The following is a 10,135-nucleotide window of genomic DNA, read 5'->3' as shown; positions in this document are numbered from 1 at the left end:
AGATAAGAACTACAGACCAATAGCTGCACATTTCACCTCCGACGCCTCATATCATAACTATCAAAACAAATAATTTCATCAACCTTTCTGAAAATAACGTTTACTCATGCTGATACAATTCTGAACAACTCCAAAATCAAACAAACACAGTTTAGAGCAAGCTGCTCAATTTATTTTCGATTCCTTTTTAGTTATTCAAGCAAAGAGCTTGAAACATTCATAAAAGCGACTCCATTGCCTGCTTACCTCATTGCTCAACCAAAACTGTTCAAAAATTCCAGATAAATGGGATAGGGGCCGCTTCGCGGCCCAGGTGCCCAGTAAAATCTAAACACTAGGACTAGGTTACAATGCAAATATCAATAAAATTCTGAAAAACGGAAAAAATTACTGAATTGTCAGTGATATCAAGAAATACCAGTGGGACATGCATTCATAATAATACAAAGCATATTTAGCCCATAGGGTTATTTGAAACTGCCTGCGGGACATATATGTCCCGGTGGTAGCGAAAGGGTTAACACGCATTTTCTTTCTTTTAAATAAACATTTCAAGAAAGGTCCATTTTTTTAATAAATCCGACTGAAAATTGGGAATTTCGACGAATGATTCAATTTTTTTTTTATTATTATTGTTATTTTTCTTTAAGTTTGGTTCATTAGTTTCAATTTTAAGTTTTTGATCTCTGATGCTTAGAAATAAAGTTATATTAAAGTTTTCGTGTGCTGACGGATTAAAACCGAAATCGGCAATAAACTCCAGAAAACAAGACTCAAATGTTTTTGTTATTCTTTTTTTTTTTCATTTGAATAAATTATAATTTTAAGACAAAGAAAATTCATTGTCAGAAATAAATTTTCGAACTGATAGTTTTTTTTTTCTTTTGTACTCTAAATTTCTTACATTTAAGAATTTTTTTGCGTTTTAAATGCATATTCAGAAGAACGTTGGGTTTTTTTTTTTTTTTTTTTTTGAGAAATATTTTTTACGCTAACGAACATTACAAAAAAAGTTTATTATACAATTTTTTTAAATTTCGTATGTAAATTTTACATTATGTTAGCGGTTATTTGAAATAAAAACTAAGGTCTAAGTGTGAACTTGTTATTTTCATCAGTCTTAATCAAGAATATCTAAAAAATTTCTTTAAAAATTAAAGATTAAACAAAATATTTAGCTTTATTTCATTGTCTCTTAATGAATATAGTTCGAAACACGCGTAATCACATTGCTGATATACAAAAAAACATTTTGAAACATATGTATTACTGTTTGTCGTAGACCTGCTAGCGTGACATGAAAACTTTTGAGCTTTTAAGTTTAAATTTGTCCTTTTTTTTGAAACTTTAGGTACTTTAATTCAAATTTATAATTTTAGGACATCTACTTAGCAAACATTAAATTGCATTTTTATAAGCCTTTTTAAGATTTTTAATTGGAAATAAAGGTTTTTTTTAATTTTATTTATCTATTTTCTTTAAAGTTATATTTAAACCAGTTAGATACCTTAAACGCGTAAAAGCTGCATTCTAAATAAATAGCTAATTCCCGGCCAGGGCTGAAAGCCCATATATATCAAGACGGAAAAGTGTAAGAACAGGTAACAAATAAATTTCATTTTTTAGCTTTTTTTCAGGAATAATAAAAATCCATAACTACCAATTGTTTTTAACGAATAAAATTTTTATATTGAATTGCTTCCTTGCCAAAAAAAAAATTAATTACAGTGAATTGTTTCTTGTTCAGAATATTATTATCTAATATTGAAATGGTTCTTCTACCAGTATTTTCTCTTTTCCGTCTCGCTCTCAGGTCTGATCTCGGCTAAAGATCGACGCGACTTAACATCTCGACTAAACCTAGAGGCCTTACTTTTCTTAATTACAGTCCATAGAAAGTGGACAAGGAAATGGAAAATTTAAAAAGTATATGAATCAAGAAAATTTAACCAAACAATCTACAACATTTCTGCAATTTAAATGTAATAAAACAAAGGATCTACATTTATTAAATAGAATGAAATTATAAAATTTGCTAACTGTGTGGTTTAGTAGTTGTAACTTTACTACATTGCATAATTCAAAATAATATTTATAAACAAGCTACCAATATATATTTAAAAATTAAGAGATCGGGAAAATACCGTACCGTTTATGTGTTGTGGAAGGATAAAACAATTACGTTTCCTTTATTAACCCTTTCGCGCCGACTGTCACAAATACGTGACAGCATGAAACTGTATCAATCAGGATAAAAAGATAAAACTGGTAATCAAAGTAATTCTTTAGCAGTTTATTTGTGGGCGGAGTTATAATTGTTTGATTTATTTAATTCACCATTACTTTGTTCAAAATAAAACTATTTAGTTATACTTTGAACTAACATTGATTATATATATGATTAAACTAACAATAATTAAAGAAAAAGCAAAGTAAGTCTGTCAAATTAGCAACGACTACATTTAAGTTACCGCTTTTTATTTAATTACAACTTGATTCTGATTTTCTACGAATGCTTTTCTGAATCACCCGTCCCCAAGGGGTTAAAGCTTGCTCACTCCACTCTACTCTACTAAGTTACAGAGTATTGTGATGTGAGTGAGATCAAGTTGAAGATTACCACCTGATGTGCACGTCATGTACAGTAGAGATGGGCAAAACTGCTACTTTTCAGTCACTGTTACTTCTGCTACTGGGACCCAAAAGTAACAGTGACAAATAGCAGTGACTGTTATTATTTCGATATATAAATAATCGATATCTTATATCGATTAATCGTTTCTATTAATCAAAACTTTATATAAATTAATCGATTAAATATTTCGATTAATAATCGATATGATTAGATTTTAGTAAATTTAATCGATATAAAATTTTTATTGCAAAATTAATCGACATCATTAGTTTTTAGTAAAATAATCTGTATCATCAGTTTTTAATGTAGTTAATTAAAATAATTAATCTTTATACTGAGGAGTCATTTTTATGGAAAGTGATGATTTTTTATAAACAATGCATATCGTAGTGCGCAATATAGTAGTATGATTTTTAATAACTAATATGGATTTTTAATAACTAATAACTAATATTTAATTCTTGTAAAATGTTAAAATCACAAAATCAAAGCTTTTATCTCAGATAACATATTAAATAAAAACTCATAATTCATCGCGTTACTAATATTTTCATAATGATATTACAGTGAAAATCTAATCTAAAAATTTTGTAGTTGAGCATTTAAAAACGATGAATGATGACATTAATTCAATAATTTATACTATAAAATACTGATTTCTTCATTAAATGTACAGTAAAATGCAAACTTAATCGCAAGTAAATTTTTAGTAGTGTTGTCAAACAAAAAATATCACCGTATTAATGAAATTCTTCATAGCTTTTCAAAATTTTATGAAAATTTTTTCTCCTTTATAAAAGAAAAGAATGCATGGTATGAAAACAAAAATTTATTTAATTTTGTTGTTATGATGAGGAATTTAGATATTTCCCTAATTTTGCGTTTATTTTATCCTCTGCTGGTAGCATTAATTTCGTACACCAGGATCTGTTATAAGAGTCAACAGATAGCGCCACTAAACATTTTCTTTTATATTTTACTGTTCAGAAAGGAAAAATAAACACTATGTTTTAATTTTTATAATGTAATAAAAAATTTAACTTCCTTATACAATTATTATTTATATTTATTTCAGTAAATTGCAATTTATCAATATGTTTCTTAGGCATACATAGATGTGTGATTAAGAATCTATGAGTAATAATTGAACTCTACTAGAGTATTATAGACGAATACTGTTGAATAAGACAATAAAAGCTCTTCACTATCTAAATTTAATTTATATATTTCATCAAACAAAATGAAGCAAAGCAAACGAAACTTAATTTTTATTTTTCTGTATTTTACACTGACGTTGCCATTCGAAAAACTATGTACATAAATTATCGTAAGTATGAAATACAGGTGGCGCTTCTGAAACTAGTTGCCAACGCAACATTCTCCCACCTTTTGATAAATACCATTTATCAAAACTATACAAAATACAATATGACAATCTAAAACACGAATCTAGAGTTCATAGTTTTTAAATTTCATTGGCGTTTTAATGTTCCTACCACTCCTAGAGATTTTTCTATTGAGCACTTCGTGTACAATGTCTTTCGAAAGATTCTGTGAACTAGCTTCCGCCTCTTTATCAGTAAGCTCCTCCTTCTCACTATTGGAAGATGGAATTTCCAAAGAACACACTCGTTGAACAGGTCTTAATAATTCTCCATACGCGGTTTTCAGACGCACTAACCTATTATTACCGTCTTTACCAGGGTAAATATGAATGACACGCCCTAAAGGCCAAAGTGCACGTTTTTGATTTACACTTTCAATTATAACGATATCATCAATTTTTAATGATTGCCCAGGGGGTTTTGTTGATCGTTTAAGCCAGTGGTTCTTAACCTTTTTAAGCCGCGACCCAAATTTGAGAAATATGTTCAGGTCGCGACCCCAAAAAAAGTCAAAATTAGGCTGAGTAAGCCACAATGACTTCTTCTAGGAGGTGTTGGTATTACTTATTATTTGGTGTATTACTAACTTTTTTGGTTCGACTCAGCGCGACCCAAGAAATATGCTTCGCGACCCAATTTTGGGTCGCGACCCATAGGTTAAGAACCGCTGGTTTAAGCAATAGTTCCCCGAGATATTCTGATCTAAATCTTCGTCTCAAATGTTCTCTGAGACGTTGTTGATATTGAATTCTTTTCGTAAAATTTACTTTATCCATATGATCAAGATCAGGAACGCCCACTTCTTGAATAGGTTGCAGGAAGATTGACGGAGTTAAAGGTTGCAAGTCATCCGAGTTTTCTGAAATGTATGTAATAGGTCTTGCATTGATTATCGATTCGCAATCACAAATCAAAGTTTCTAATTCTTCGTGTGTCAAACTCGCATTGCCAAGGACTCGTCGCAGAACTTTCTTCACAATCTGTATAAGGCGTTCCCAAAAACCGCCCCACCAACTTGCTGTTGGCGGGTTAAACTTCCATGTTATTTTCTTGAAACTAGCCTCTACTTCTACTTCTCTCCAGTCAATTGATTTGTACAGATTATTTGTACCGACAAAATTCGTCCCATTGTCACTGTAAATGACTTGAGGACGGCCTCGACGGGCTATGAATCTTCTTAGGCTGAGTATAAATGATTTAGTTGATAAAGAATGTACAAGTTCTAAATGTACTGCTCTGTAGACAGCACAGGTGTAAAGCACAATCCAATTCTTTACACCTCCTTTAAGAATAAGAGGGCCAGCAAGATCGACGCCACAAATTTCAAACACCAAAGCATCCCGGATTCGGTCTTCTGGTAAGGCAACTGGTATTGTTGTAATTGTTTTGGCATTATGTCTCTTACATCGAATACATTTTTCAGTTAATTTTCTGACAGTTTTTCTAGCATTGATGATCCAGAACTTTTCTCGTAAATCCATCAATAGAGTATTCAATCCACAATGTAGTAATATTAAATGCCGTTCTTGTATATACAGCTCCACCCACCTATGCTTACTCGGTAACAAAATGGGCGTTTTGAATTTCTCACAGTCTTTCCTTTCTGTCAGTTTTGTTCTAACCCGAATTATTCCAGACTGATCTTTAAAATGAGAAATTGATTTTAATTTTGACAAATATTCTTCAGTAAAGCATTCGTTTTGAATCAAATTTACAATCTTTCCTTCAGATTCTAAAAGTTCTTTTGTGGATAAGTCACCCTCCATTCTCTCTTCTTTAGTTTTTCGAGAGTTAGTTGCAAATCTAAGTATCCAAGCAACCATTCTAACTATTCTTCTACAGCTTGAAAAATATGTAAGATACCATCCTTCCTCAGTCGTGTCATCTACCATGCTCAGTGACTTCGCATTCATTTCTGTAAATACTTCTTCTTTGATTCCTGTGTTAGATTTTGGCCACTCCTCTTCGTTTTTCTTGAGCCACCATGGCCCCTCCCACCAACGGGAGTCAATTAATTTCTTTATGGAACAACCTCTCGAAGGCAGATCTGCGGGGTTTTTCGAACTAGGTATGTACCTCCAGTCCTGGGGATTTGAAAATTCCCTGATTTCTTTAACCCTATTTTGAACAAACACTGTCCATTGCTCTTGCTTTTGAATCCAATGCAACGCAGTAGAAGAATCTGACCAGAAAAATTCCTTCACACCCACAAGGTTCAAGGCTTTTTTAACAGAAAGAGCTAATCTAACACCAATATTGCAAGCCATCAATTCCAATCTTGGAATAGACATCTTTTTTAATGGAGCAATTCTTGACTTGGCAAGAACCAGTTGAATTTTTACTTCTGTTTCATTTTCGCTTCTTACATATACGACTGACGCATAAGCTAAACCGGAAGCATCACAAAATGTATGCAAACTTATTGTGGTGTGATTATCAATCAATATGTATCTTGGAATTTTCACCAGGGTAAGTAGATGAAGTTCATCAAGCCAACTTAAAAATTTATTTTCCAATTCTTTCGGGATTTCTGCATCCCAACTCACTTTTGATTTCCAGCTTTCTTGAAGCAACAGTTTTGGAAGGAGAGTTACTGGACTTGTATATCCAATGGGATCAAACACTCTTTGAGCCAATGAGAGCAAAATTCTCCTAGTTATTGGTTTTTCTGGTTTAGTTACAGTACTGACATCACAAAACAAAGTATCTTCATTACGATCCCATAATAAACCTAAGACAGGGGTTGCTTCATTGGGAATTCCTGATTTATTGCATTCGGTATGCTCCCATCCTCTCAATTCAAATTTTGCCTTAGCCATCAATTTTGCAGACACTTTAACAAAATTATGCATTTCTTCTTCTGAGTCCACTGATGTGACACAGTTATCAACATAAAATGATTTATTTAATTTTATAGTAACATCTTTACCTTCATGCTTTACTTTCTCAAGATGGTGTCGAATAACAGCTCCCAGAATGAAAGGGCTGCATGTTACTCCGAAGACTACCCTTCGGTGTCTGAAAACTCGTTTCTCTTCATTATTAATATCTTTCCACCATAAAAAACGGAGGAAGTCTCGGTCTTCTTTGCAAATAGAAATTTGCAAAAATGCCCTTTTTATGTCAGAAATCAGTCCTATCTTATTTTCTCTGAACCTAAGAAGTACTTCAGGTATCAGTTCAATAGTATTAGGTCCTTTTTCTAAGCAGTCGTTTAAAGAAGGGCTTCCTCTCTGCTTACTCGATGCATCGAAGACAGGTCTAAGCTTAGTTGTTGAATTTTCTTTAACTACACCACGATGAGGAAAATAATAAGAGGGTTTAGAAAGTTCTTCTAAGGGTACCTCTTCCAGCCACTCCATAAAAATAGAATTGTAAGAATCATAATTACCCTCTGTAATTAATCTTGATGTAAGTTTATCCAATCTTTTATCAGCAATAACTTTGTTATCGGGGAGATATCCAAATTCTTTCCATGGTAATTTAATCTCATATCTTCCATCATTGTTTATAGTGACTGTGTCCTTAAATTGATCGATGACTGCTACTTCAATTTCTTTATTACTATTCAGTTCATAAGGATCTTTAATTCCAATGGCTTCCAACTCCCAAATTTCTGATAACTTATTATTGTGTTTTAGTAATGTAACAGCTGTCATAGATTCTCTGGTAATACCAATTTCTGTCTTTCCCATCAACACCCATCCAAGATGAGTTTCTATTGCTGTCAGTCCGGAATCCAATTTGTAAATCTTTCCCGTGTAAAGCTTTCCGACAAAATCTGCCCCAATCAATATCTCAATGGGTGTGTTTCTATTTTTCATATCTGTGATGGAAATCCCCATTTCTCTCAATTCCTTAGTGAACAGTTTGTCAGAGACACTAGGTATGTTTCCACAAATAACTTCTTGATCTAGTACAGATAGTTCACAAGAAAAATTTGTATGTAAATTGCATACATTAATGTTAAAACATTTATGTTCTGTGGGTGTTCTTTCACCTCCAAAAACAACATGAGTCAGTTTAGTATAGCTATAGGGCGTTAATTTAAGTTCCTTCGCCTTTGACCTTAAGTTAAGAGTTCTGACTGCCTGTGTCTAGAAGCGCTCGAAGTGGGCGTTTCTTCCCATCTACAACCACAGCCAAGACTAAAGTTTGAAGATAGACTTCCCCGGGAGAACTGTACATATTAGATAAAACGTTACTTTCTTCATCTTTCACTTTTGGTGAAGTAATTTCTTTTGCTTTAAATTCAGGGCACAAAATAATATAATGCCTTTTATTACACAACATACATTGGATATTGTTTCGACAATCTTTTGATCTGTGACCGATCTTTAAACAGGTGTAACAGCACTTTTTATTCTTTAATAACTCTAATTTCTCATCATATGTTAGCTTTTTTCCATAAAAACAATCCCTGCTTGAATGAGTTTTGTCACAAAATACACACTTAATTTTAAAACTTTCTTTTGAATTTACAGTTAAATCACTTGCTGTAGGGATAGCACTTTCATACTCTTGAGATTTAATTTTTCTAAAACTATAGTCAGTTTGCTTTATATTTTGTTTTATACCAGATTTTGCAAGATTTATGCGCTCCTCCCCTTCTACTTCAGCTCTAAAGAATAACAGAAGTTGAGAGAGTTTATTACTATAAGATTTATCTTCTGCATTTAGTGATGGATTTCTTAGCCAAACTCGCAATATCTCCTCTGGTATGCAGGACTCTGCCAGCGGAAATAGCATGGCTGCATATTTGTCTGATGTCATTCCAATAGATTCAAGAGACCTCAAATGGGATTCTACTTTGTCATAAAGCTGCATTATACTAGGTTTAGATTTAATATTTGTAGCATTCTTAACTACCAGTCCTATTAATTCACGTACATAATACTCTATTAATAGTTCCTCACGACCGAATCGGTTCTTTAAACTTTCTACAGCTTTTAAGTAATTCTCGGCCGTTGGTGGGTAGCTATCAATGATTTCTTTGGCTCGTGTACCTGGAGCCATGCACTGAATTAGGTATTGAAACTTGTCTTCTGACTCCATAAGTTTATCATCGTGAATTCTGCTAAATAGGCTCCAGAAGGATAGCCAGTCTTTCACTTCTCCTCCAAATTTCATGAGTTCAATTTTGGGGAGTTTTAGTTTTGGTTTCTCAACATTTGAAATAATAGACTCTGCATTCTTATCAGTAATAGTTTGTAAAATCAAAGCTGCACGTATCCGTGCATCATCATATTTTTCATTATATTGTTCAATGGATTCGTATTCAGTGGAGTACTCATCATCAGTTTTTGTTTCATCTGCTAACAAAGTTTCTAAAATTTGCTCATCTACTTCATTTAAATTAGCTTTTAACCTTTCTAATGAAGCAATTTTAACTTCCAAATCAGAAGTTGTAATAGTTTCTTTTTCTAATATAATCACTAATTGATTATACACTTTTGTGAATGTCGCTGTCGCTCTTAATGGCGATCTCTTTCTCACCAGTACGTCCATTGTTTAATTTCGTTATGTACTGGCAATTGCAAATTTTGTTTCTAAATAACTGACCTTAATAAGGCATCTATCAAGTCCGTAGGTCACCAATTGTTGAATAAGACAATAAAAGCTCTTCACTATCTAAATTTAATTTATATATTTCATCAAACAAAATGAAGCAAAGCAAACGAAACTTAATTTTTATTTTTCTGTATTTTACACTGACGTTGCCATTCGAAAAACTATGTACATAAATTATCGTAAGTATGAAATACAGGTGGCGCTTCTGAAACTAGTTGCCAACGCAACAAATACCCTAGAGTTCAAAACGAAAAAAGGATAAGAAAAACAAAGTAAATACTTCAAAAGCGAATTATCACCAAATCGTTAAAAGCACCAAAACTTAACTGAATTTATATTTTGGCTCTTTTCGTTGCCACGGCTTTTTATATCGATCTTAGACTTTCTCTCTGCAAAATAGGCGAGAACGGAATTTCTTTTTTTAAATCTTATTATTTAAAAAAAATTACTGAAAATTTCAATAACTTTTTAACGAATATCATAGAAATAAATAATAATATATATTGTAAAGCAATTATTTATGTCTTTTTCGCAGAAGTGTTGC

At 32.3% G+C, this 10,135-nt stretch overlaps 1 protein-coding gene across 1 annotated transcript; it reads right to left on the bottom strand.

The window, feature by feature from the left end:
- Positions 1-4,084: 4,084 nt before the first annotated feature.
- On the bottom strand, positions 4,085-9,528 carry LOC147809031 (uncharacterized). Its single transcript, XM_087162749.1, has 3 exons — positions 8,598-9,528; positions 4,788-7,933; positions 4,085-4,471 (listed from the first exon to the last, which is right to left on the bottom strand). Exons 1-3 carry the CDS (start codon positions 9,526-9,528, stop codon positions 4,085-4,087), a joined length of 4,464 nt encoding a protein of 1,487 aa, XP_087018875.1.
- Positions 9,529-10,135: the final 607 nt, after the last annotated feature.

This window comes from Parasteatoda tepidariorum, chromosome 5, assembly GCF_982258835.1.
Source record: "Parasteatoda tepidariorum strain Cologne lab strain chromosome 5, Ptep-v5.0, whole genome shotgun sequence".
NCBI classification, from domain to species: Eukaryota; Metazoa; Arthropoda; class Arachnida; order Araneae; family Theridiidae; genus Parasteatoda; species Parasteatoda tepidariorum.
This window is presented reverse-complemented; position numbering and strand designations above follow the sequence as displayed.